Genomic DNA, 27,980 nt, shown 5'->3' with positions numbered 1-27,980 from the left:
TTATTGTTGTTATTATTAACTGTACAGGAGACGTCCCTGGCGGGGACGCTGTCAAGTAAACGATGATGTCATCTTTAGTAGTGCTGCTTTCAGGAACTCCTGCTAACGTAGGACTCAAGAGCCTCCTACACTTTTTATGAGTAATGTCATTGCTTATGTTGGTAAATACACAGTAGTCAACATGATTTATGAAGAGGGTGTGTATATATTTTAATCTTCGTGATTATGTGTTAATTTACCTACATTATAAAGAATCCAGCCCTTTTTGGCCACTTAAAATGTGTTTATAGTACCATTATGTTTTACTTGTTTCAATTTCCGCTGCCCCCTTTGGCCAGATCTCTCTTTTGTAAGCTTTGGATAGTGGCCGGATCAATCCAAATATCAATAGTATTGATACTAACGCTGATATTGGTATCAGCTCAATATCAATATTTGCTGTATTGCACAGTAAAATGGTCTGTTAAAAAAGTCTATTAGCCTCACTGATTGGGTAAAAACAGCACTGAATTCTTTAAGGGAACAGTAGAAGAAGAATCTCAAAAGACTATCGTTGCAAACAGCACTTTTCTCCCACAGCACCTAAACGCAGCACCAGCAGCGTTTGGTTACTCGGCTGCCGCCAGGCTGCCAGTCTGCGTCCGCTGCTGCTGCTGCACATCAAAGCCTGATGAGACACCGTGGAGACGCTGTCAGCCTCCTCCAACCTGCTTCACGTCGAGGCCGCTCGGATGCGGGGTGCTTCATATCTGCGGACGCTTCGAGAAGAAAAAGGAGAAGGAGCAGGTGCACCGAAGTCCCCGCCGCCGAGGTTTCCTCTCTCTGAGTGATTTGGGGGGAGCTGTTGTTCGTTGTCACTTCCGGGCGAGCAGTCGGTACCACCGGCAGCTCACATCGCCGGCGGAGGAGGAGAAGAAGAGGAAGTTCGGCAGCATCGATGCTTCGCGCGGGGAGGATGGAGGAGTTTGTCACGGAGGAAGAGGAGCCGTGGTACGACCAGCGGGACCTGGAGCAAGGTGAGCCCACTCCTCCCAACCCCACCCCTCTTCTATTAGCAACCGCTGGCCCCCGGGTGTTCATGCATTTAGAGGTGGGTGGAAATCCGGGAGGAGGTTGCACCTCTTAAAGGCAACTCATGCACGAGTTGGAGCTGCCTGCCCTTCATCTCATCAATTACTCCGATCCTGTCAGCGGTGGTTCGGACAGCAGTCCTCCTGTCAGACTGACTGAATGTCTTCCTCTCCTCTCCTCTCAAGCTGTTTTTCTCTCTCAAATCCATCAGCCCACTTGCTGTGGAGCTGCATGACGTTATTTTGGGTGTATGTTCCTAACAAAAAGGTCAGCACAGTGTGAGGAGCAGTGCAGCAAATCCCCAAAACTTTGTAGATTTTTGAATAAAATGAAAGAAACAAAGAGCAGCAAAGGCAGCAGCTCAGACTGTTTATTGTTGCTCCTCCTTGCTGCTGTGTGACCAGCCCTGCCAGTAAATGGCTTTAAAAGGCTGCAGTTTCACTGAGAGTGCGTCTGAGGAGAGCTGTGCTCTGGAAAGCCTGCGTCCTCCTGCAGCAGCATCACCCCATCTCCTGATTACCTGCTGACCCAGAGCGCTAAAGCAGCTTTGTTGCGTCATTGTGCAGCGTGCATGGAGACGCAGGTGGATTTGACTCCCTGTGTGTGTGTCCATCATCAGAATTTCATCTCAGCATTATTCAGCATCCAGACTAAAGTCATCCCCCCCCAACCCCACTCTATCCCCATCCCGCAGGCTGATCTGATTAGGGAGACCCAGACGAAGCCTCCTTAGTGGAGATCAGAGATTTGAGGCTTTTCGGGGTCAGACTGGAAGCGTAATTACCGTCAAGCTCTCACTGTGCCACACAAATACACTGCGTGCACTTTAGAGCCTGGCATCATTTTGCCCCAGAAATGATCCTGCGTTATGCAACTTTTCTGCTGCCGGATCTGCTATTTGGTGACACCACCCCCCTCGCCTACCCACCCCCTACCTCTGTGTGGTTATTAGAATCAGGCAAACATGGAAAATGAGTCGTGGCAGATGGTGTGGTTAGTCCTGCAGCTTCATCTGACCTGTGAGGGGGGGCCTGTCGCATGAGGAGTTAGAGTTCGGTCCCTGTGATGAGGATGACTTTCTCAGCAAGGCCTCCTCCACAGAACTCAGAAGTTATATAACAGAAGACTCAGCACGTGCCCGCCACAGGGACAGAAGCGGCGCCGTGACTGTGAGGTGCCGTGCGAACTCTCCTCCAACGCCTCTTCCTCAGCTCATTAGTGCTCTCCGGTTCAGGCTGGAGTTTTGCTGTCTCTTCTGTCTTGTTGAAGCATGTCCTTGCCTCCCCTCGCTGCGTTTTAGGCAACAGAGAGGATGCACGGCGTGCACAAATGGAGCTTGTTAAATATATTAGATAAGGCAGAGGTGTTACATGCAAATGAGCCCAATCGGATCTAATCTTTTGCGTTTTACACCTGCAGTACTGCATGCATGCAGGCTTGTGTTTTTATCCTCTGCGTTGGGTTGAAAGAACACTCCATTCACTGCTCAGTAATGGATGTCAGTGCCTCTCTGTCTCCTCCCATCCCTCCACTCCCCCATGTTTGTTATGGGCTCCAAGTATACACAGCCAGCAAGATTCTCCTCCTCCTCCTCTTCAGTCCAGCTTGTTTTTATCCACCAGAGGAGGATGAATAATGGATGCTTCACGCTGTGTCAGAAAAAATCAGCGACTGTTAAGGTGTTGTCAGAGCTCAGGCTCCTGCTGTGCGCACGACTGCAGGCTTTTATCAGCATGATGTGAAGAGAAACCAATCTGCAAGAAAACTATTGTGATCTTTAAAATAAATGCACGGTAATATTTGGTGCCTGTTCTCTTTATCTTGGTTTTCATCAAGTCATCCACAAACAAGCCTGAACAACTGGTTTTAGCCATAAAGCCCTGAGAGCGAACTCTGCTTATGTCTGTCCTTCTCTCCCATCTCTCGTCAGACCTGCATTTGGCAGCGGAGCTCGGCAAGACCCTCCTGGAACGCAACAAAGAGCTGGAGGACTCTCTGCAGCAGATGTACATCAACAACGAGGAGCAAGTGCAAGAGATTGAGGTGTGCTACTCCTGGGCTGCTGTGTTCCTTTCCTACTCAGTTATGGTGTAAAGTGAGGGGAAGAAATGGCAGAAAACAGCACGAGTGTGTGAGAAGAAAAAAAAACACGTGCAGAATGTGTCAGCCTCTTCACAGCTCAAAATCTGCATGTGTTGTTAGCGACGAGGCTCGCCGAGGGTAAAGTAAACACCTGATGAGAACCTCTGAAAATGTATTCTCAGTCTTAGAGATAGACACACAAAGTCAACGTATCGAATTTTGGCGAAACCTGTATATAAACTCGTTAGCCACTATATTAGGAACACCTTACCAGTACTGAGTTGGACCCCATTTTCCTTGTTGTCCTAATTTTTTGTGGTACAAATTTCAAGTCAAGTCAAGTGGCTCTATTGTTATTGCAACCGTGTGCAGTGATACAGTACACAGTGAAACGTTCCTCCAAGACCATGGTGCTACATATGACATATAACAGACAGTCTACACAGCACTACATAAAGTGCAATGTGCAAAAAACACAAAACAAAGACAGTGCAACACCAAACTGAACAGAACGATACAGACACAACACAGTGCATGCACAACAGTGCAATAGAAATGTGCAAAAGACTAAGCATTGTGCAAAAAGCCACTTGGTATATGAAGGTGTGTGTGTGTGTGTGTGTGTGTGTGTGTTAATCCAGTCACTGAGTGTTTGGGAGTCTGACAGCTCGGGATAAGAAACTGTTTCGCAGTCTAGCAGCGAGGGCCTGATTACTCCGGTACCTCTTGCCCGAAGGCAGCAGGGTGAAGAGTGCATGTGTGTGGGGGGTGTGTGGGGTCCTTCACAATGCTGATGGCTTTGCAGATGTACCAAAGTGAGGTGACTGCGGAGCCCATTTAAGTACAGTGAACTGAGTGTCATGTTCAAGAAACCAGTTTGAAATGATTAGTTTTGTGACATGGTGTGCTGTCCTGCAGAAGGTGGGTACACTGTGGTCATAAAGGGACATGCATGGGCAACAACAATACTCTGGTGTCTGTGGTGTTTAAACTATACTCAGTGGGAACTTATTAGTGCAGTGTGCAATTTTGTGACCTTGTGTAATTTGTAGCCTCAATTTCTTGTTCTTAGTTGGCAGGAGTGACAGCTGGTGTGCTCTTCTGCTGCTGCAGTGTTCAGAGATGCTCTTCTGCTTACCTTGGTTTTAATAAGTTGCTGTGGACTTTCTATTAGCTTGAAGCTCTATGGCCATTCTCCTTTGACCTCTGACATCAACAAGGCATTTTCTCCCAGAGAACTGCCGCTCTTTGTTCTGACCATTCTCTGTAAACCTTTAAGTTAGATTATTAGATTATTAGATGTAGATTTTCCAGTGTTCTGGCTTAGATGTCTCTAACCTTACACTGCAGAATTGTTTTGACTGACACTACCCACGAGATGAACTTTTAACCCATATGAACCTGTGTGAACTGTAATTGTATAAACGTGTGTATTGTTACAACACATTTGTAATTTGGGTTAGTTTGCATTCTTTAAAGTACTTCTACCCTGTGCTCCCAGGACCAGTCTGTTCTCCAGATGTAAACCATTAAGATCCTCTCATTTTAATGGCAAACATGCGTCTCTTGCAGTACCTGTCCAAGCAGCTGGAAATGTTGCGGGAGATGAACGAGCAGCACGCAAAGGTGTACGAACAGCTGGATGTGACGGCCAGAGAGCTGGAAATCACCAATGAGAAGCTGGTGCTGGAGAGCAAGGCGTCGCAGCAGAAAATAGACAGGTGACCCACAGCTGCTTTGAGCCCACACGTTCACTATACACGGTTGGCCTCTGTGGGAAAAGCAGCGAGCCTGATGTAACAGTCACTTCGTAATCAGCTGAAGAATGTGAGCCTTGCTGCGCTGACAGACCACTCCCTCCACCTGAGCAGCTGATTTTCAAATAATCGGATTTAAATAATCAGGGATTAAATTATGTTATGTTCCAGGGCTGAAGGTTAAAAATACTTCTCAGTGCTTCTTTCTAAATATTCACTTTCTTTGGTTTGTAATGCTGAGTCATTCCAGCTTTGAGATAAAGGTATGGTGTAATCAAAAGGGAAAAAAATCAGTGATCTGTGTGTGTGTGTGCATGTCTGTAGGTTAACCAGCACCATGGAGACCCTACAGAGCCAGGTGGACAGTCTCACAGCTCGGGTTGAGGAGCTGCGAACTTTGGAGGAGCTGAGAGTCCGCAGGGAGAAGAAGGAGCGTCGCAAGACCATCCACTCTTTCCCCTGCCTCAAGGAGCTCTGCACTGCTCCGAGGTCACTGAGTGTCAGGAAATGATTGGTGTCTTTGCTGTCTGTAATATAGAGCTAACAGTAACTGTAACATGTCCTATGTATGTAAAAACGTATTTCATTTCTTAGTTTTTTGCATATTTGTCGCACTTTTTTCCAGATCATCAAGCAAATGCTAGACAAACATAACCTGAGTAAATGTAAAACATAGTGTTTAAATCATGATTTAATTTATTTCATTTATTAAGCGAAAAAGGTATCCAAACCTACACGGCCCTGTGTGAAAAAGTAATTGTTCCTTAAAGCTAATAATCAGTCATTGTCAATGAGTCTTTCACATCTTTGTGAAGGAATTTGGACCCACTTTTCCTTTTTTTTAAATTCAGCCACATTAGAGGTTTTTTAGCATAAGCGGCCTGTTTAAGCATATAAATCTGATTGAAGTCCAGGCTTGGCTCCAAAACTTTCACTTCTTGTTTCTTAGCCATTCAGAAGTGGACTTGTTGGTGTGCTTCAGGTCATCATCCTGCTAGATAACCAACCCAATGAGGCCTTGGTGTGGCGAGTGAAACCGAACCTTTTTTCTTTCCAAAAAATGTTGTTAATCACAGTTAATTCCTGACTTAACAAGAGAGGCAGTTACCTTTTCACAAAGTGCCAGATAGGTTTCAGTAGCTGTTTCCTTATAAATGATGAAGTCATCATCTAAAAACTGAATTCTGTATTTGTTCGGGTTATCTTGGTCTAGTATTAAAATTAGTTTGATGTAAAACAAAAAAACCAGAAGGATTTGAATGCTTTATCACTGGACTGTATTTATAGTGTGACTGTGCAGTGTTTGTACATGAAATTTGAATGAGATTGGCCACAAACGCAGCTCACTGAGTGTTTTTCCTGTAAGGTATGAGGATGGTTTCCTGCTGGCCAATCCGGGTAGCGTGGACCTGGCCGAGCGACAGCCGCTGGATGAGGAGAACGACCGTCTGAGAGACATCGTGTCGTCGCTGCACTCGGCCATGGCTGCAGAGCGGTCCAAGCGGGAGGGTGCAGAGAGGGAGTGTGCTGCTGTGCTGCAGGAGTTTGAGCGCCTGGAGCAGCGTCTCCTAGGAGCAGAAGGATGCCAGCTGCGGGTTCAGGAGTTGGAAGCTGAGCTCCAGGAGATGCAGCAGCTCAGGAAGTCCAGGGTGTGTCTGATTGGTGACATGGAAGACGGCCTAGAGAATCTGCTCAATAACGGCCCTGAGACTGACACTCCAGAGGAGAGTCCAGGGCAGGAGGACGGAGGCGAGGGAGGTGCTGGAGAGGCTGGGCAGCAAGGTGGACCGGTGAGAAAAAGCTGCAGCGACACAGCCCTGAACGCCATCTCAGCTCGTGACGCAACAGGTAGACGGCAGGGGAGCTATGCCCTCCACGCCAACGGCGTGCGCAAACGGGGCATGTCCATCCTGCGGGAGGTGGACGAGCAGTACCACGCGCTGCTGGAGAAGTACGAGGAGCTGCTGGGGAAGTGCAGGCGTCACGAAGAGAGCCTGTGCCACGCAGGGGTGCAGACCTCGCGCCCCGTCTCCAGGGATCCCTCCATGAAGGAGTACAACATGGCCACCGCGGGGCCTTCCACCTCTGGAGACGTCGTAATCGCCGCCGCCCCTCCTACACCCCCTCAGACTCCCTCCACCCCTGAAGCCCTGGAGGGGATCAGCAGGCAGGTGGAGCAGGTGGACAAACGGCTGAGCCAGAACACGCCAGAGTACAAGGCGCTGTTCAAGGAGATCTTCTCCCGACTGCAGAAGACAAAGAGCGACATGAACACGAGGAAGAGCAGAAAGACTAACAAGTGAGGCACAGATGAGATACTCCAAACATCTCAGTTTACCAAACTGTTTAAAGGCTTCTCATTTAACCGTTTGGCCACCCTTCACTGCTGTATCCTGTTTCACATGAAACTGCCAAAGGGATGAAATGCTTCTCCTGACTGTAACTGACAAACTATCTGAATGGAGGGTTTTGTTGTGACGTCGTTTGTAACTGATGCAGAAATGACTCCGTTTATTTTGCATTTATGATAAACACTGAAGCCAAATAACAGGCCAACTTTCAGAGGCTTTAAAACTTGCAGCATTTACAGCATGCATCTGGCTGATAACACAAAAAAAGCTAAATCTGTCTTTGAGAAAAAGAGGAATTTCAAGCTTTTGAATGGCTCAATGAGCTTAAAGCTTTTTGAACTCACCGGATGGCACAAAATCGGTGTACCTCCTGAACAGGCGGCGATGCTTCTGCATCTTTTTCAGGGATTTATTTCATCATTTCCACACTGTGCTGCCACATGATCCAACTTGTTCCTGTAATAGGCCGTTTTAATGTTTCCTGTTGATTAAAATAACTACTGCATCAACCATGTTCTCCTTTTTTTGTTTTTGTTTAAACCTCTGCCACGGTGGTTTCAATAGATGTTCTTGTTACTGCTTGCATGTATGCTGCCATTCTGTCTGTAAATGCAACAGCTCGGAAAGTTTTGAATGAATTCTGATAAAACAGATCCACTGAGGTCATCAAGGTCAACTTTATGATTTATTAAAAATCAACAAAAAGCCTTGTAACTTAAAAACTACGATTCTTAACATGTACAACATGTACAAAGTAGCCTGTAAAGATTTCTAACGTGTCACATTTGACCTCTGACCTCTCCTTCAAGGGCAGTAGATTGATCCGAAAGTCAAAGTGATAATACTATTAGCTGATTTTTTCTTACTGCCATTATTTGCATCGACAACATATCCCCAATGATATATGAGGATTTTAAATATCATGGTACTTTGGACCTCTGACCTCTTTTTCGAGGTCAAATGAGGTCAGACCTTTAAAAATAAGACACGTTAAGAAACCCTGCTTAAAACTCTACTGCCTTTGTTTGTACTGCTAACATTTAGGAATGATACTGGTAAACAGGGAGTCTAAATAACACAATTTGTATACAAATATGTCGAGTTTGACCTTTGACCTCACTTTGGAATTTTACATCTGCCTCTCTTTCAGCTTAAGCCCAAAATCTGTTAGATTTTTAAAGAAAGTACTGTCAAGAGAAATAATGAATCCACATAAATAATTAGTAATTCTATTCAGGATGATGTCAGTAATTACAAAAGCCTGCCTTAGGCACTTGTTTTTACTGCACTACAAACCTCTTAAAGTACATTTAAAAAGAACAAAGAAAACAAAGTGAATATATACAAAATTCTGCACTATTACCTTTAAAGTAAATACTGCCCAGAGAGCGAGTTTCTTGGCAGAGGTTTGAGCTCTGAGTGCTTCTTTGTTTTGCTACTAGGTGCAAAAGTGCTCATGAAGGACGTTTGTTTGGTAATAACCCCGAATAAAACACGACACACACACCCAGTCTGAACACTTTAATGTGAACACAGATCAGTAAACTGTAGGGTAATACAAATAGCACACATCGAGTCTCACTCAACCCACAGAGGAAAAACAGTCCACGGCACGAGAGCTGAACGGAGCTTGACGGGCTTCACTCGGATACTTATGGAGTGTATTTGAAAAAAAAAAAACAAAAAAAACAAAACAAAACACTTTCATATGGCAGGATGTGTTAACCATCAGTGTCTGGTTAAAGGACCCGCGTCTCTATTCTGGTTCATAAGTCAATTATAGACGATTCTGAGCTCTGCCGAGTCAGCAGAGGCGGCGCGTGGCCGGTCGGGAGAGTCTGGAGGCACAGTCAGCAGTGGTAATCTTTAACTTGAGCAATACGAGGTGAGCGGTTTAACAGTTTTCTGCGGTGTTCGGCTCAATAGGGAACTGAGGTAACGCGCTAGAATTGATGTCCTCGGGAACATAAGAGGAGACTGGGTGATATAAAGCCATTAGTACAACCCGGACTCTTAGATTTAGAGTTCATTTATTAGATTTGAAGAAACCTACAAAGTACTGAAATGAAGGTGTTGGCGAATAAAGCTGATATGATTGACACCCTGAAACAAGGAGATTAGCATGTCCTCAGTCCTGATTCCCTGTCAATGTAATACAAAATCTGTTAAAACAGGCTCACATGATGGTCTGGCAAATATAATATTTAATAGTAAGAAGGCAACTGGCTCAACTAGGCTGTCTATTTTTTTATTTACTTGTTAAGGCCACACGGCTGCTAAAAAACAAAACAAAACAAAACCTGCCAAAATACCCTGATCAGGAAAAAACAAAGAAAAAACAGCCACAGCTAAAGCGAGGGAATGCAAGGGGGTTAGAGGTAACTGCTTTCCCTCTTCTCTCAGCAGAATTTGCTGGCTGTTCGACTATTTGGAAAAAAGAAGTGGCCCAAATTCCAAATAATTTAACAAGACCCAACTACAAATAATCTGCTCAAAGGCTTTAGGCGGGCTGTGTCCAAGATTTGTGTCCAGCAATTACTGCTCAGTGACCGTACAGCGACCGTGTGCACGCAGCACTTTAGCTTCCTGTACAATTCTTTCCAAGGCAGATCGTGGTAATCGTACAAAACAATGTGAAAAAGAGAGAAAAGAAAGGAAGGAAAAAGGTGATGGAGAGAAATCAAATTTGCTTGTTAACAGATGCTTTTTTTTTTCTTTCCTTTTTTATAAACAAACTGTAACCAAAAATCTGGATAGTGTACACCCTTTACTTTCTCTGTTTTTTTTAAAAGATGTCATTCTTGTAATAAAGGCTGGTGCAAACAAATCAATCAGCGTTGCTATGGGAGGAATGATGAAGTGATTGGAATTTAGAAGAAATAGAAAATAGATGGAACTGCAGGAGAGGAGTGAGCAAGCTGATGGACGGAGAGAGCAAAAGACTGAAACAATCCAATATCCAGGGGAAGGTGGGAATGATGGCAAGAAAAAAAGAAAAGCGGAAACAAAGCAGAGGAAGACATTGGTGGACCAGCGAGCGAGTGTGGGAAGGGGGAAAAAAAAACAAAAAAATCAGTCCTTCCAATCTTTCTTGATAGCGAGGCTCCATTCCCAAGACAGGTGGTCGTTTTTGTCGTCATCGGTGAACTTGGACTTGATATGGTAGGTGCCGCGGGCCAGCATCCCTTTTGGGGCTTCCTCCATTGTGGTGAGGAACTCGTACTCCTCGCTTGGTCTGGGGCCGTAGCTGCCCACCATGTAATCAGACTTGTCAACTGCACATCACAGAGGGAAAGAAAAAGGAGAACTTTAGGATCAAGAGGCAGACTCATTCTAGTTTTTATTTTGTTTTGCCTTTTGTTTTTAAGTCAGTTTAGCTCCAGCATGGATTTTTATCATATGAAAATGGTTATAGTTTTAGGTTCATTGTTTTTTAATAATTACTGTATGGTGACCATGTATGAGAGGCAAGGTTTAGGAAAATCAGTACAGCTATATGGTGAGATGATTTGAGCAGGCTCACCTTTAACTCCTTTCCTGAAAGTTTGTTGCATGTACTTCAGGCCTGACACGATCTCTTTGTTGACCTGCAGAAGGCAACAAGAGTTAAATTCTTCTGAAAAGCCTCTGACGATAATGATAGTGCTCTGCAGACTGCAGTTACATCTCCAGCAGTGATGTAACAACAACACTGCGACATAAACAGAGCGCAGTGGCGAGTGTGACAAACGCCAGACTCTCACCTTGAAGCAGATCTTTATTCTGTACTCAACTCCCTCCTTCATCGGAAACGGGTTCTTCCTGAAGCTTTCCAGGTCCCCTGGCAGATAAAAGCAACACAGCAGGGACAGAAGAGTCAGATCAAGTGTCAGTTTCTTTCCACTTTAACAAAAAAATAATAATAATAATACACAGCAGGCTGATAAACAAACAGTTCCTGTAGAATTTGGGTTTCAAAACCCTGTAGTAAGAATAATGACCACCAGAGGGAACAATGTCACAAGTGAGCCTCTGCTCTGCTGAAGTATCAGGAAATGGCTCATTAACGTGGGCACATAATCAAGTCGACACCGATTAGTGAACTAATGACCCAGCAGGCCTATGACCCCCCCACCCCCACCCCCCCACCCCTCCATTAACACAACAATGAGACTTGTATGCCAGCCTCACTTCTGCTCACTTATTTTAGATTTCTAGTTTCTAAACTAAAATCGGCACGGACACACCTGCTCTACTTACCAGTCAGATCGAGGACCAGATTGTTTGGAGCCGTTTCGCACACCAGAACCATCTTCGTCACCTGGACGTTGGGGACAGTGGGATCTAAGACAAGAGGAAAAAGTCACGCAATTAAAAACATCGTCACAGTATAGCAGGAGATAGAAAATCTCATCAGTTTGAATAAAACAACAGAAAAATGCTCAGGGGAGGTGTATCACACACACACACACACACACACACACACACGTGTGTGTATAACTACTCGAACACTCACTCTACGTTGTATAAAACATTAAACGCTCGTATCTGGCGAGTTAGAAACGCCATAACAATCTCTGAACTGAAATTGTAATCCGGAAAGGATTTGCTTTACTTTGCACATGTGGAGTTGCTCTACTTTCATGAATACTGTGCTAAAATTAGTCGTTTAAAGCCTTTTAACTAACAAAGATTTCAGATCAGCAGTACCAGCATGCTGTATGACAGTAAATCTGTATATTTTTAAACAGATTTCTTTGCTGAGAATACAACTCAATGGCAAATATACAGGAAAGAGTCTGTCTGAGCCGTTAATGACTAGTTTCTGACTCATCAGCTCAGTTTTCAATATTCTAACTATTTCCACAACAAATTCCTGACCTTGTGATACGCCGTGCTATTGGTAGGACAAACATGTTGAGCAACAACTTTGGCAGTTTTATTAAAGAATGACTTTAACATACTTTTGTCATGTCGTCACTACACAGGTTTTAATCATAAATTTAAAAAGGCACAAGCTAAATCCACAAGAAAAAACACTCTTAACTCTTCTTGAAATCAACGCGTATTTAAGCTTATTGACGTATGTTAATTAACATCAACACACCAACGACTACAGCAGCCGCGTTTCCCAGCAGCGCCTCCTTATACTTGCGCAGGCTCTCGTCATCTTGGTCCAGCTCCTGGATCTCCTTCAAGCTCTTCTGGGCGGGGGCTTTGTAGTTGACAGAAGAGTCGCTCTCATCATTGGCTGCTGCGATCGCTGCCAGCTCCTCTGGTGTGGGCTCGTGCTCTGCCATGGTGTGCTAACTGCAGCAGGAAACATTGACAGAAGAGAGAGGAAGGTTAGATGACAGGAAAGTAGAGTAATACACTTTACCGACAGAGGTTCGCACCACGGACTGCTTCTCCTTTTCACTCTTGCTATGAAGCGAAGTAGCGACGGGCTGTTTAAGACTTCCAGCTGCTGGGATTCATTATCCTCAGGGATAACAAACTTTGACCTGGGCGCAGCACTCTAAAGCTGCAGGTCATGTAGGAAGAAACAGCCTGTTCTACTGCTTTAATAGTTCACACGCTGAAAGACAAAGTAATGGCATCTGCTCTGCAAAAACTTTCATTTCAGAGCAACTTCCCTGTTCAAACAGAGTGACAAGAGGAACAATCCACAGAGCTCGTGTGCACTATTTTCTTCATTAACAGGCAGCTGGCAACAGGTCAGCTATATTGAAATAAACCAAAGATGAGTCAGTTTTGTGCCTTGTGGGCAACTTTCACATTTTGACAAGAGCCCCTTTGTTTATTCAACACCTCAACACAGACTTGCACATATGCACACACCCTGGCAGACACGAGCCAAGACACGTGACACTAACTCTCGTAGTCTACTTGGTGGACCAGCCAGTTTCCCTGATGTCGCAGCGATGACATACAGCAGAGGTTGGTGGTCTAAGAAGCTGATGGTTATCTGAGCTCCATGCTGTTCTAGTCTCTCCGGCTCAACAGCAAGTAAAAAACAGCAGTGGGCGCATAGCCGTTTACACCCAGCTGTGTTCTCACAACCACTCTTACTGCTAATTGCCAGTGATTCTGAGCAGGCAACTGCACAGTAACACAATGAGACCTTGGACAACAAACCTGCTCTAGTTATGCAATTTATAACATCTGGTGCACAAATGCTGGGCAAAGCCTACACAGTGCCGTTCAACACATGCAGCTGGATGATGGTACTGTGTAACACTTGCGTGAGGTCTGTTCTGCAAGCACAGCAAGATGAGAACAGAACCTGCAGTCCTCAACAAACTGATAGCACTTTTCTCGTCTTATCGACCACTGAAGCCTCACATACAGTGCAAACCACAGTCGCAGTCATACAGTGCTTTATCAACTTTAAGCAGTTGATTTATCACACATAGAAAGCAAGAGGGCAGAGACCTGCAACGGAAACACAAAGACCAGCTTTCATGCACTTTGCCCTTTGAGGCGAATCTCAAAGCAACTCTAAACTTCTAACAAAATTAGAAGAAGTGACACTACTTACTGTCAAATAATGAGGCAACACAGCAGAAAACTCCTTCTGGTCAGCGACAATTATTTATCAATCTGGAGGTGTTGCCCTGTCTTGCCATGAACAGAACATTCCTCCAAGCTAGCGAGCAGCTACACCCTCAAATGTCTCATCCTGCGTGTTGGCATGTTGAAAGAACTTCCTGTACTGCGCTGAATTTAACCATGCATCAACACGGGCCACACGTATCACTGTTTTAAAATGTGCAGTATTGCATTAAAGTGAAAGAGGAAGATTAGAGCACCAACTTCTTCTCCTTTAAACTCTTAGTTACACATGCTACAAAGATGCAGGCAGTGACTAACATCTCAGCTTCTTTTTCTTTTGTACTGTTGCAAATCAGGTTAACCCGGGAGGTAATGACACAATGAAGCTAACAAATGCGGATAAAGCAAACGCACAAGAACCCACCAGACAAACAACCCTTAAGTGGCGACAGCTTACGAGGCCAGTTTCACCTGCTCAGTACAGGTTGTTACCTTCGGCAACAGAATACAGCTGACACAACCTCACCCATCGCAGCAAATCACACTCAGCAAATGAACAGTGTTGAAAAAAACAAAACTGGTTTGTTGATCCGCCTAACCCTCTGCTCTGCTCTCGTTTGCCTCCATATACAGTTGGGCATTAGCCAAGCAGGAACTGAGAATGCAGCACAGTTTGTTTTTTTTGTTTTCCCCAAATTGGGCCTCTATGCTCCCATAAAAGCACAAATTCCTCTTATCCCAATAGCTTGCTGGTTTGACCTGTCAGCTGTGTGAGTGTTTCCTGGTCAAAAAGACAGGGAGACAGAGACGGAGAAGAAAATCAGACCAGATATCACAGTGATGTGTCATATCATTCTTCAAGGCACAGGTTGTTTTTCTCGCTTCCTCTTCTCGACTTTCAATGCACTCCTTGTGACGGCTGTGCAGCGAGCAGCATTGTGACTGCAACATACCAAACCGTCACACAGCAGGAAGTGCTCAGTCACAGAGAACTGGCATGTTTCTCTACTGGAAACTATTCTGAAAATCTCAAGTCAAAACTTCTCTGTCCTAAATCTCAGCTGTTAGTGTATAAAATTATTATTATTTTTGACTGGATCAGTACTTCACCTCCAAGATGAAATTATGGCTGAATCTAATAACTATATACTATTCAGTTAGTGACGCTAACCCACTAGTTAAGTCACAAAGCAAACCTTGAACTGAGCTTCTGCACCGTTGGCATTTTGAAACCGCAAATTTTTACATCGCAACAGAAACGCGCCAAGTTTTATTCTCCTTTTTTGACTCCAATGGGGGCCAGAATACAACAAAATGATTCTATTCTATTCAACCAGAGCTAAAACTAGACTGAGATCATAAAATCATCAAGACAGGTCATAAAATCAGAACATTGTTTAATTGCTTTAATTATTGTACAGTGCTGTGTGAGCTCTATATAAAGAAGCTTTACTAAGAACACATGAAAAGCAGGTTTGCATTATGGCATTGCTGGCACAAGTAAGCATGCAGGGGTCAGACACTTCCTGCTTCCATTTTCATGCTTGGAAAACGGAAGCCAGTGTGTCCATCTTTTGTATACAGTGTACGATTGGATAACATTTTCCCAGAAAAACATGATTATGGTGCACAAAGAAACAGTTTCCAAATTTGTCTCTAATGATACTAAGCCTGGTAATGACTAGACTGACGTGAAATACAATCACCATAATAAATGCAGGCAGTCATTTCTGAACTGCAAAACTGCAGGGCATCTGATGAAGTTATTCCAGTGCAGCGAGCCACATTTACCAACATAAGCACCAAGAAATTATAGATACGGCTGTTCTAAGTGTGGCAGACAGCCACATCCCTTCAAGCTACCATCTTAATCAAGTGTGAAATTGTTGATTCAGCATATTTAAATAAAAAAAAAAAAGGGGGGGGGCGGGCATAAATAGATTAGTTTGAACAATACTGACATCACCACCCTCATAATAATACCCCCCTTTTTTTCCCCTCGCTCAATCCATGTGGCTTGTGGCTAAGCAGCTACATACTGAGCTGACAGGAAAAGGCCCCGTCATTGTTCTGCCTGCTGGGAATCAACACAGAGGTCATGAGATCGTGTAAACCCACAGTGGGATGTGCTGCTGGACTTCTCCTTTTCAGTGTCCTAACCTTCACCTGTGCTACTTTCTCCTTACAGGTGGATAATCTCACCGCTTGGCTGGACTAAGCAGCACAAATTTACAAACATACCAGGCTTGGCAGGAGTTGAGGCTTGAGATTAGTCTTGCTCCCTAGCAACACTGCTGAGCAATAAGAAAAGGTGGGATTATGGATCACAAGGCATTCGGGGCCAGGAGAGGAAAGTGTTTGTGTGGAAGTGTCGCTGGTGACGCACCAGGAAGCTCTCCTGTTGAAACATTAGTGACTGTGGCAAGTTATTGAGGTTAAGGAGGCACCAGGTAATCCCTGTGGGATGACACAAGATCTACAGGTGTCATTAATATATGTGGGTGAGTGTTCTTAAGGGTAATGAACTAGATATTATATTACTGAAACATCCATACAATGAAAGCAAACTTGTGGTTCTTGCGTTTGTGCTCATCTTTAAGGTTGCATATTGTTGTTGTTGAATATCTACTTTTAACTATTAATGACGTGAATAAAAAGGTTATTCTTTCACATGCCACATACCCTGGACAGAAATACTAGAAAACACATTTTATAGATTTTTTTAAAATCAAAGTTAAAGTCAACTTTTTATTCTCTACTAAAATACTGAGCATTATTTCGATAGTAAATAGAGATTAGAAGTGATGTATTCTGTATTTCCCTGATTTACTTTCATTAAGCACCATGAACGGCATTATTTAAAAATTAAAAATAATGTCACATTTCTTATATATTTATATAATATCTAATATAAAAAAAATAATAAAACATGATTATGAGTTTAATCTACTAAAATTACTTAGATTTAACCTGGGTTTTTAATCATGGAAAGTCAGGGTTCACAAAGCATTTTCTTTAGTTGTTGGCATTTATGTTGATTTGCTGTTTGCTCAAGTGGTGTTTGAGCATATTGGCATAATGTGGTTGGTGCTGGCATCACCTAACCAATCCTAAATATGGGATTAGAGCTACAGACTTCTAACAACAAACTGTAATCCTGAGAAAACATGAGGAAGTAAAAAAACAAAACCCAAATGAATCCCAGCAACTGCAACAACAAAGCCTCAATAGATGCGACTCTAAATACAATCACGTATTCTATTCAATTTGTAGGCTGTGTAGGTATATCATTATGATGTCCAAGACAGTTTTAGCCTTATTTAGTCTCAGGAGTGAGCAGTTCAAAGGTATGCCTACTTTTAATACATATAAAAGGTCAACAAGTAGGCTACAAGCCTATTTAAAGGACTGTGACTACACAAAGCATATGTAGCAATAAAATTGCTTAGAAAACATTTGCAGAAAGCAGGAACAAAAAAAGAAAAAGAGGACATAATAGTTTCCTCTGTAGAGAAACATTTACTGATGCCGTTCAATGAAAGCCAAAGGGCTTACACACACATTTTAGGGTCCATCTCACTGTCTGCACTCAAAGGTTGATTGCTCATTATGATTTATCGCTTTAAGGTGTCTGAAGATCCAGCATAAACTATCACGACAACAACAGGTTAATGTAGAGGTTTACCCCTGAGGCTACCTGGATAAGCCAGTTACCATCCCTCACAGTCCAGCCCTCTGGCCGTGGAAGATTTGATGTAATCTTATGAGCTCCGTTTAGAGCCACCGGTAATGCAATAGATGCTGCTGTTCAGGTTCTTCACTGCAGGCAAAGGGCAATGGAGCGGAGGGGGGGGACAACAAACAGCACATCACAGGCTGGAGTAAAGGCAAAACAGAGCTGCAAACTGGAAAACCCTGAATGCACCCAGGTTCAGCAACAACTCATATTTGTTAGGAATACTTTTTATTAGCCAGGTTTTCCACTGATTAGGCACATACAGCAGCCAGGTGCAGGACAAAGTAAACCAATATGGGAAGCCTGTTTTACTGATTAATCAAGAAGTGGAAGTATTATCACTGATAACTTACAGTCTGAATTTGTTTCATGGAATAAAGCACACGTTTACCTCAGAGACAAGAACAGGACATGAATGGCGCTTTACTAGACCTTTGTGAAGTGACATTTAGCTCTTGGCCTTAACTCTATTCTAGAAAGTAGAAAGTGATGCTTTGATCCTCTCAGCTCTCTGTGTTCTTGCTCTTTCATGCAGCTCTCAGTGTGCATAAGACCTTTGGAGTTGTTCCATTTTACCTACACGATCTCTCTCCAGTTGCACTTTGCTTTAGCGACGACTTCTCTGATTTGGGTACGCCACAAAAACCCTAATCATCAAATCAGCAGATTGTGATTTGATTCGAAATTAACTACCCTGCAATGACTGTAATGGAAAGGGGTGCTGCTGTAAGACCACATCCTGTATCCACTGTCTCTGTAGTTCAACATTTATTTTTTCACATGCATACAGATCGAGAATATTTCACATGTATCAGATAATGTAACTATTATATCATTCCACTGTTATCTTGCTGTCATTTTAAGCTTTCTTTCTTTTTTTTATCTCAGTAGAAAATTGTGCACTTAGCACAATGACTGCAAAGAGCAGCGCTTTGGTGGCATGAATTAAGACCTGCACCACACACACCACATGAAAATACCTTTCTGCTGTGCATCTGAGTAATGCAGCGCCCCCATGTTTGATGAAACTGATTAAGGCCGCAGCACATGTCTTCAAATAAGGAAGCCTTGCACGTCAGGCAGCAACTGAACCATTTTGTCTGTCAAGAAATTACTGCAAGCTTCCTTTTTCAGGCGGGCTTGATGATTCATATCCTTTAACGCGCTAACCACAGCACTGCACAACTCATCTTCTTCAAGCTAACCTGGGGGCCTAACTTAATCCAAGCTAAGCATTTTTTAATGATAGAAATGCTAGAAGGCCTGCTTCTGAAGCCTCTAAAAAAGAGAAAAAAAACATGCTAGGTTCAATCAAGTTGTAGGGGAGGTGCTAACATGCCAAATCTTTGAGGAAGTGTTGCAGAGCTGATGCAATGCAGAGGAACCCAACCCTAACAAATATAGACAAGTGGGTAGGATAAAAACAGAAATGCAATGAGATAAGGAGTGGAGGAGTATGCAGGGACACTGGTCAATTGGTTTAACATCTACTAATGAACAAAAGACTCTAAAATGTCACAGAAATGGTTTAAATCCATGGTCAATGAGCAGCAGAAAGAACAGGAGTGGCTGTGAGAGAACAGAAAAGCAAAACATGTCCTCATCCCCAAGAAGGCCCAGGATAAATAGGAAGCTTTAAAAATAGCCGGTGAGAAATCCCTTCGAACAGCAGCAGGAAGCTAAGCGTGAATGGGAGAGCCAAGGTGCCAGCCACGCTGAAAGGTCAGGGCTTTACGCTGCTGCTCCATGGGCGTTTTCAGCAATGTGCCCCAGCCTGGATGGGCAACGGGGCGCAGACTACCCGATAAAGGATTGCAGCTCTGAAATGGTTTTTTTTTTGAGGACAGCCTTGACTTGATACACATGGTTGATGGTATGAGCGTACTCCCAAAGGTGCTCCCCTGAAGATTTGAATTTACAAGTTGTGGATGCAAAGAAAGGCCTAGTCTCTTGCTCTCACACTCTGAGAGAGGAAAAGACTAATACAAACTCACTGCATCAATTCCTGTGAGACCGAGCTAAAATAGGAGAGGCCATTAACACGATTCGTCATGACTGGCTAAGAAAGTCCACTAGAAAAGTGTGGCGCATGGAGAAAAACAATGATTTGGTTAAAATCTCATTTGTTATGTAAACTGAGAAGGGCAAATGCATCATCAACTTTACTTTATCAGTTCATAGAAATATGCTCCAGCCATTTTTGCAGTTCAGGCCTGTGGTTTTGACCCTTGCACTCTTCACTGTGAGTTGCTGGAACATGTTTGAAGATTATAGCAGTGTCAGGAAAGCACACCAAAAATGTTAAGTACAGATCCTAAATGGGTCTTTCTCCTTTCTTTTCTAAACCTCTGTAGGCCTCTAGCCTCACACCAGAGGAAATAAACTGCTGCAAGACACATCCGCCCGCCACTGGAAGCTCGCAACATTTTAAATATGAGGTGAAGCAAGTGAACAATTCACGGCAGAAGTTGATTAAACAAAGTTCTCGACCTTCTATAAGAAAAGAAGGGGCCAAAAAAAATCCTCTACTTATCATACACACACATATACAGGAAGGAAAGGGAGGCTTCACGGTTTGTGTGATCACTCTGAGAAATCACTTGCCAGCCATTCAGCCAAAAGCACACAGCTTAACTATCACACCCAAAGTGCTCAAGAGGTGATAATCACTCGATCTTGGCAGATTTGATCGACGTGCTCTGATTAATTGTTTGCAAGTAAAAAAAACAAAAAACAAAACGAAAAAAGCCAAAATGGTGGCTGCTTCAAGTGTAAGCTAATTCAAATTAAAAGACAGATGAGTTCCAGGAAGTGGCTGAAAAATGTTCCTCGTATAAAGGACATGATCATGAAGAATGTGTTAAAGCAGACTAAACGACTAATTTAAACCAATCCCCTACTTTACTGGTCAGTGCAATCACTTTCTGTGTGTGCTTTTAACAGCAACGAGTGACATTTCGTTACTTAATAGCCCCAACCCTCTCAGCTCAGATCGGGTTCAACACCCGGAAATTCACAACTAACCGACGGCTTCGGACAACTTTACAGCGACTTCGCTGTAATTTTAAGAAAACGACATTAGTGCAACTACAGGAGTATAACATGCTATTAAAAAAGTAGTTCCTTAACTACAGTAAGCGATTATTTGGTAAACATTTTTTTCTAGAATTCAGGTTCAAGCGGTAAGTTAGCCGTTTTTCTTTTCCTTAGCAAGTAATCGATAGAAATTTGCCGGAGCAGCTTAAGGACGTATATTAACGCACATTTAACAGAATAAAATACATTATAAGAATACTTAAGTGGGTGTTTTATCTACTCTTACCGTTATACTTGTGGTTGGCTGGAAACGTCTCCTGTGAATGGGAGTGCAGTGAAGCGGCAGAGGAAAATCTGAGCCCGGTGCCGCTGACGGGCACAATGTCCGGTATGCCACTTTCAAAATAAAGGGCGACAAAGAAACGACATTTTTAAAAACGTAGCCCCAGCTGCACGCTGTATAGATACAATACATTTTGAAAATAGAAAATATCCACAACAAAGTATTTTTCAAGCTCGACTATGAATTTTCTTTGTATGTGGTTCAAATAACTTAATGTTAAGTACAATTTAGAATAGTATTTTTATTGAGTGGGGAATTCTAGTTTTAGTATCTTTATACTTGTGTGACAGTGCATTTTAATTAATCGTGTATGAATTGCTATTGTTTATTTTTATATGAGTTCAAATAAACTGCAAAACTACATTTCAGTCCATCAGTAACTCATAAACTATATATGTAACGCTCTTATTTGTATTATGGGTAGACTATTTATGTTTTCTGAATGCATAACCTATACTTCACACTGAAGTGTGAAGCTAGCATCAAATTGTCACTTTTACCTATAAATCGTACTACGCTGCTATATGAGAACAACAATAATAATAACATAATAATAGAACAGGATAAAAAGTTTATATAAAAGTCGTGCAGATAAGATCAGATGATTTCCACGTATTACCTTGAAAGCCAACCGGAAACTGTTCTTCTGAACGTTTCACACTTTTTGCCGCGCAACGCTTCCGGGAAATATGCGCTTCGACACGCGTGGGCATGCAGATGTAGTTACCTTTTGTGGCTGTTTTTACACTACGTTCACTTCACGCCCTCTTTGGTTTTTAGTCACTTGATCACATCTGTAGCACATAAGCCTCGAAAGTTTATCTTTACTGACTTGAGATTTAATACACGCCTGTGTGCTTGCAAAAGGCGTGGTGACGAGCACATACTGAAAACTTAAAAAAAAAAAAGAAAAAAAAAAGGTATATAGCAGAGCAGGGTGCCATCTAGTGGCTGTACTTCAAGAGTATCATTTCCTGCAGCAAATAGAGCACGTTGGGCCAGGCCTACAACTAATGCGTGCATTACAATTACAAGTTCTAGGCCACTCCTTTTATTTTTCCATTTAAATGGCAAATCTGTATTTTACAGTTCTTGCAAGTTTCCAAAACAATGCAAATGTTTATTCCAAAATACAGAAACGTCAGCAAATACAGGTCTTTAATCCTGATACGCTACAGGTGAAATCATACATTTTATAGTTAAGTATAGTGCACAAGTAGACATATGACCAGAAAAAAAACACAAAAAACAAAACCCAAACAAACAAAGGGACATTTAATGTGGTTAATATGCACTGCAGGTTTTTATTACAAGTATTTAACTACAGGGTAGAAGAACAAACTGGGGAAACCCAGTTTCATAACCTACATTTGAAACCATTTTTTTTTTTTCAACCAGAAGAAGAAAATAACAATTAAAAAAAAAAAAAAAAAAATCACAAACAAAACTGGTAAAAAACACTTTGGAGCATTTAAAACAAGAGGTGGGGCAATATTTTCAATCACATTAGAAGACAACCAAGTGTAAAATAATCTGCACATTTGTAACAGCCACCCTTCTGTGCAGACAGGAAGGGACGACGACCCTCAGGAGCTTGTTTTTACGTTCTTAGCTGGTGTCCATCTGAGAAAACAAACCAAGAGTTAATTAGACGTCTGAGAAAATGGACAATCCGTTACTCAGAAGAAATTATATTTAAAAGTTTCAGGTAGACATACCCTGGCATTGTAGGCATCTAACTGGGCATCGAGCTCCTCTGCTGACAGCTGCTGCTTGCTACTACCGCCACGGCCGCCTCGTCCTCGTCCTCTAGGGCCACCTGCACCACGCCCTCCACGGCCTCTCTGCATGCCTCCAAAGCCGCCACCGCCACGACTTCTGTTCATCATGCCTCCTCCACCGCCTCTGTTCAGACTGAAGATAAAGGAGCCTTTACACATTGAGTCATTTAATGCATTTGCATTTCCCAAACATAAAGAAATATTAACGTACCCCTGCATTGGCCGTCTCTGTGTGTCGATCTGTGATGTGACGAGCTGAATGTTCATAGGGCGCCCTAAAAACACAAACACCATGAACCTCAAATTGTTTACACAAGCAGCGAACTTTAAGAAACTGTTTATACTGGCAGGTCAAAGAACGTAAGACTTACCATCCAGTGGGATGCCATTGTATTGCTTCATGGCCTTGAGCGCATCTGCCCTCCTTTCAAAGTGGACATCTGCAGTTCCCAGGCTTCTTCCTGATCGGTCGTAATGAACTGCGGCCTTTTTCAGAGTTCCAAACTCAGCAAAAAGTTCCTAAAAAACACACGCCCAAAACAATTGGTCCCTCTTGATCCAGACTGTTAAACACACCAACCCAGGCCAAGAATCACAAACAACTTAGAATACCTGAATATCTGCATCTGAGACCCCAAAGTCGAGATTGGACACGAGGAGCTTCCCTCCAGTTTCCACGCCAGCTCCTCCTCCACCTCCAGCAGCACCATTGAAGCCGCTGAAGCCGTTGTCGAACATGTCGTGCTGCCACTTATCTGGAAGCTGTTTAGGCTGCAACAGACGAAAGAGAACGCACCTGCTGACTTCAGGATCCCCTTGCCTCTGCTATTCACAGAGTCCACACGGCTGGGTGTTGGGGCAAGCAGGGGCTCCACTTCCAACATGGCCAGGGTGCTCAGGTCCCCCAAGAGGATCCCCACTATTCCCTGCCCACCCCATCACTACAAGCAAGTGAATCACTTCGGACACATAAGGACATACACAAGACAACTTAATATATATATATAAAAATTGAAAGGCAAGGGGATGTCTTGTATACAACCTGTACATGCATACACTTTGGATACATTTTCTTCTTTTCTTTTTTAAGTACATGTCTTTTCAATGACCAAGTTCAAATGGAGCTAACTGATTTTATTATAGCCCACTCCCACCCATAATCTATGTTTAAACCCAAACAACCTCCCATGCTAGCTACAAAAATTGCCCACTGTTTTCTTGCCAGCTGCACCTCCACCAGAGGCCCTCCAGACATGATCCTCGGGGACACAGGGGGTCGCCGTCTGAAGCAGCGTTGCCTCCAGCGTTGCACCATGTCTTCCAGGCCCGCCCAAAAGTTCTTTACCAAGCCACGAAAAGGGCTTTCATGAAGGGGGAAATGTCCATAGGATGAGTGGGGAAGGGGATGTAAACAAACTGAAAGGGGGCCCAGCTATCCCCCCATCAATGAGCGTGGATTATCTGAGCGTCCATTTTGAGACACGCCATTTTGACTGGGGCTTTGTTTAGATATTCATTCACACTTAAGGAGTGATGATTTGCCTTAACATGAAAACTATCAGAGAGGAGGTTTAAAGTCCACTGATCCATCCAAAAAGCAACAGCCACACCGGTTGAATAGCCACCAAAATGGGCCTTGCTGAGAAGAGCGTCAGCCACTCCCGAACAAAAGGCCGTCTGGTCGCTGCGCCTCCGACTTGACCAAAAAAAAAGGAAGGATTTTGATCCCACGATAGTAGCGTGCGGGTAGACTTTGTCGTTGATGCGATTTCCTTTCACCATCAATTTGACACAAGAGGTGGAAAAGCACCGATATGGACCTTGGACGACTAGCTCTAAATTAAGGTGCTTGATTCAAAATGGCGCCGCTTCGGCCTTTACGATCCAACTTTAGCTAGTTAGCCAACACGGCTAACACAACTGCTCTCTCCAAAAAGGGCTCCTCTTGAAAAATGATGTAACACATACGGATTGTGGGAGAAGGGACACAATATGCATACAACTTCCATTAATGCTTAGCCGCCAATTACAGAGCTCTCCTCCGAAGGGAAAACTCGGCGGCTAGCAATCATTTTATTCGCTTGACTAGCAAGCTGGCTAGGGGATTAGCTACAGAACGACGTTAACCAGGCATTTTCAGCTTTGTCGAAGGCTTTTCCTTTAACTTTCTCATACCCTGCTGTAAGGCGTTGGTCTGCCTCTAGCGCGTTTCGGGATCTGTCGATTCCTCATCGGGCCGGATCCGCCGCCTCGGCCTCCAAATCCTCCACCGCTGACTCCGAGACGCCCGGGGCCTCCTCCTCCACGGCCGCCGCCGCCTGCGCCTCCGCGGCCTCGACCTCTGCCGCCCCGGCCTCCACCTCTCTGCTGCCTGTTCTGCTTGATAATGTCGTCTAGAGACATATCCATTTTATCGGTCATTATGCTGCCCCAATAATGCTAAACTGTTAATGAAATAGTTAAAAAAAAAAAGTAAAGCCCTAGTGTTCAATGGTCCCTCTGCCTGCTCTTTCCTCTCTCCCCGACGACAAAACACAATGAGCAGACGTTTGCTCAATAAAGAAAAACAGTTTCGTCGCGTAGCATACGTAGACAAACGTCAACGCGTAGTAACAACTTTCTGTCCAATCAGACGTTAGTACAAAGTTACCAACAGGGAATTGCTATTGTTTTGCTCACCAGATGAGTATCGGTAAACAATTAACAGTATCGTCCGAAACAATGAATCTACAATTATTCAAATAATCTAAATATTAAATAAAATAAATTTATTTAATATTTTTAATTTATTTTGAGTTATAGTTGAAAGTCTTCAGTACACAAGGATCACGTCCAAATCACCTCACTTCACCTAAAGTCAGTGGCTAAGTGGTTGAAACCTGGACACATTTGGTGTTTCAACAACTGGTTTTGGCATGGATAAACATAAAGCTGCTTCAATGGCCTTCCCAAAGCCCCACTTCAACCCTACTGAAAATCTGTGGACTACACTTAAACGTAAGTGCCAGGAAATCAAGCAATTTAAGTGACCTTTGCAAATTCTGCCCATAAGACTGGTCAAATGTCCACCTAGAATTATGCCAAAAATGTTTATGGCTAACAAAAGTGTGTTATCAAGGTGCAACTTGCTAAATTGTGGGGTGAGCCTGCATGTATACTTCTGCATACATAAATTCAAACTTGTGCGCCCAAATGGTGTTTTTTTTTTTCTCAAGTCATTAATGATGTATGGTGTACAATCAGTCTACTGTGGAAAAAGAACAGTTCAAAGAAATTATTCATCAAAGTCCAACTGTGTGGATAACAATCTTTAATACAGCGCTTTGAATAAAAGCATCATTTTCCAAGATAGCTTTTTTAGGAAACAGCTTTTTTACCCTCTGCATCAATTTCAGAATTTTTCCGCATTTAGAAATAGAAAATGCATTGAGTCATATAGTATCCAATTTTTAGGCACTGATGGTGTGATAACAGCTGCAGCTACACAGAGCTGTGCAGGTTGAGATTACTACACTCACAACTAGGTTTGGATATTTTAACAATGCCTGCATTCATCCAGTCCAATTCAATAAATTATTTAAGACATTTTTACCCTTGGCTTAGTTATCCCTTGCTGGCACAATCTGTCAGTTCAGACACAGTTATCTATCACCTATATATCTATTGATATTTTTAACCACATATCCAGTTCAAGGTCAGGCAGAGCTGAAAGTGGGCAAGGGGTGGGGTGCACCATGCACAGGGTAACACAGAAACACAAATAACCATTTACACCCTTTTGACTACAGCCAGTTTAGAATCACCATTTGATCCAACCTGTATGTTTGGAGATTTAAAGCACTTAACTAAGTTAAATTAATCAACAAGATAGAATTATCTACTGCACTAAATTAAACAAACAGCTGCAAATAATTAAGCTGCAAAATGGATCAGTATATAATGATGTATATAATGTTAAAAAAGCTCCTGTAGGTGTAATATAAATGATAATGGACTGGTTCTTATATAGTGCTTTTCTACCCTAGTTGAGCACTCAAAGCACTTTGTACAACATCCGTCATTCACCCATTAATTTCTATGCTTTATCTAACTCTTAAGGGCTTTCTATCAAACACTGACACACATTTACACTTCGATGGATGTATCAGAAAACAACTCTGGGTTCAGACTGGAGCACCCAGGAATCAAGCCAACAATCTTCTGAGCCACCTCCTGACCCACAGCCACCCCAGTACTATTCTATATACACTATATTGCTCGTCTGTCTTAACACACATGTGAACTTGAGTGACATCCCAATTTTAATTCAGAGGGTTTAATATGATGTCTGCCCACCCGTTGCAGCCAGAACAGCTCCAACTCTTCTGGGAAGACTTTCCACAAGGTTTAGGAGTGTTTATGGGAATTTTGGACCATTCTTCCCAAAGCACATTTGTCAGGTTGGATGAGAAGTCCTGTCTTGCAGTCTAATCTAATTCATGCCAAAGATGTTCTATTGGGTTGAGGTCAGGACTCTGTGCAGGATAGTCAAGCTCTCACTCATCCATGTCTTTACGGATTTTTCTTTGTGGTCAAGTTGTAACGGGAAGGAGCCATCTCCGAATTGTTGCCCAAAATGTCTTGGCATACTGAAGCAACAGTTCTTTCACTGGAACTAAGGGGCCGAGCCCAGCTACTGAAAATCAGCTCCATACCTTAATCCCCCGTCTACCAAACTTCACATCTGGCACAATGCAGCAGATAAGTACTGTTATCCTGGCAACTCCCAAACCCAGACTTGTCAATTGGATTGCCAGATAGTAAAGCGTGGCTCATCACTCCAGAGAACACGTCTCGACTGCTCTAGAGTCCAGTGGTGGTGAGCTTTGCACCACTGAATCTGACGCTTTGCATTGCACTTGGTGATGTAAGGCTCGGATGCAGCTGTTTCCATGGAAACCCATTCCATGAAGCTCTCTGTTCACTGTCCTTCTAATCTGAAGGCCACATGAAGTTTGTAGTTGTTGACTTCTGTGCGTTATGTTCCTCAGCATCTGCTAACCTTACTCTGTAATTTTACATGGGCTACCACTTTGTGGCTGAGTTGCTGTTGTTCCCAATTGTCTCCACTTTGTTACAATACCACTAACAGTTGAATGTAGACTATTTAGTAGTGACAAAATATCATGAGTGCATTTGTTGCACAAGTGGCATCCCATCACTGTACCACTCTGGTAGTCACTCAGCTCCTTAGAGTAAGTCATTCTTTCACAAATGTTTGTAGAAGCAGTCTGCATGCCTTGGTGGTTG

General features: G+C 43.2%; 3 protein-coding genes across 4 annotated transcripts; 1 reads left to right on the top strand and 2 right to left on the bottom strand.

Annotated features, from left to right (window-relative positions):
- Window positions 1–581: 581 nt before the first annotated feature.
- On the top strand, window positions 582–7,770 carry cdr2l (cerebellar degeneration-related protein 2-like). Its single transcript, XM_087839685.1, has 5 exons — window positions 582–1,016; window positions 3,002–3,114; window positions 4,726–4,874; window positions 5,235–5,399; window positions 6,277–7,770. The coding sequence occupies exons 1-5, from the start codon at window positions 938–940 to the stop codon at window positions 7,211–7,213; spliced, it is 1,443 nt and encodes a 480-aa protein (XP_087695811.1). The 5' UTR covers window positions 582–937; the 3' UTR covers window positions 7,214–7,770.
- Window positions 7,771–8,773: 1,003 nt separating this feature from the next.
- On the bottom strand, window positions 8,774–20,957 carry arhgdia (Rho GDP dissociation inhibitor alpha). The gene is made up of 6 exons (XM_006807817.3): window positions 20,854–20,957; window positions 12,348–12,550; window positions 11,501–11,584; window positions 11,005–11,081; window positions 10,785–10,848; window positions 8,774–10,536 (listed from the first exon to the last, which is right to left on the bottom strand). Exons 2-6 carry the CDS (start codon window positions 12,538–12,540, stop codon window positions 10,334–10,336), a joined length of 621 nt encoding a protein of 206 aa, XP_006807880.1. The 5' UTR covers window positions 12,541–12,550; window positions 20,854–20,957; the 3' UTR covers window positions 8,774–10,333.
- A 1,237-nt stretch (window positions 20,958–22,194) lies between these two features.
- On the bottom strand, window positions 22,195–25,245 carry alyref (Aly/REF export factor). Of its 2 annotated transcripts, none has more exons than XM_006807816.3 (6): window positions 24,867–25,245; window positions 23,304–23,462; window positions 23,063–23,210; window positions 22,903–22,966; window positions 22,629–22,824; window positions 22,195–22,533 (listed from the first exon to the last, which is right to left on the bottom strand). In XM_006807816.3, exons 1-6 carry the CDS (start codon window positions 25,110–25,112, stop codon window positions 22,519–22,521), a joined length of 828 nt encoding a protein of 275 aa, XP_006807879.1. In that variant the 5' UTR covers window positions 25,113–25,245; the 3' UTR covers window positions 22,195–22,518. The 2 variants fall into 2 exon arrangements, with proteins under 2 accessions (XP_006807879.1, XP_035771252.1); XM_035915359.2 differs by lacking the exon at window positions 24,867–25,245 and adding an exon at window positions 23,923–24,862.
- Window positions 25,246–27,980: the final 2,735 nt, after the last annotated feature.

Source organism: Neolamprologus brichardi, chromosome 4, assembly GCF_056152115.1.
Source record: "Neolamprologus brichardi isolate AB-2024 chromosome 4, ASM5615211v1, whole genome shotgun sequence".
Lineage (NCBI taxonomy): Eukaryota > Metazoa > Chordata > Actinopteri > Cichliformes > Cichlidae > Neolamprologus > Neolamprologus brichardi.
The sequence above is the reverse complement of the archived record's forward strand: the minus strand, read 5'-3'. Positions and strand labels throughout refer to the sequence as shown.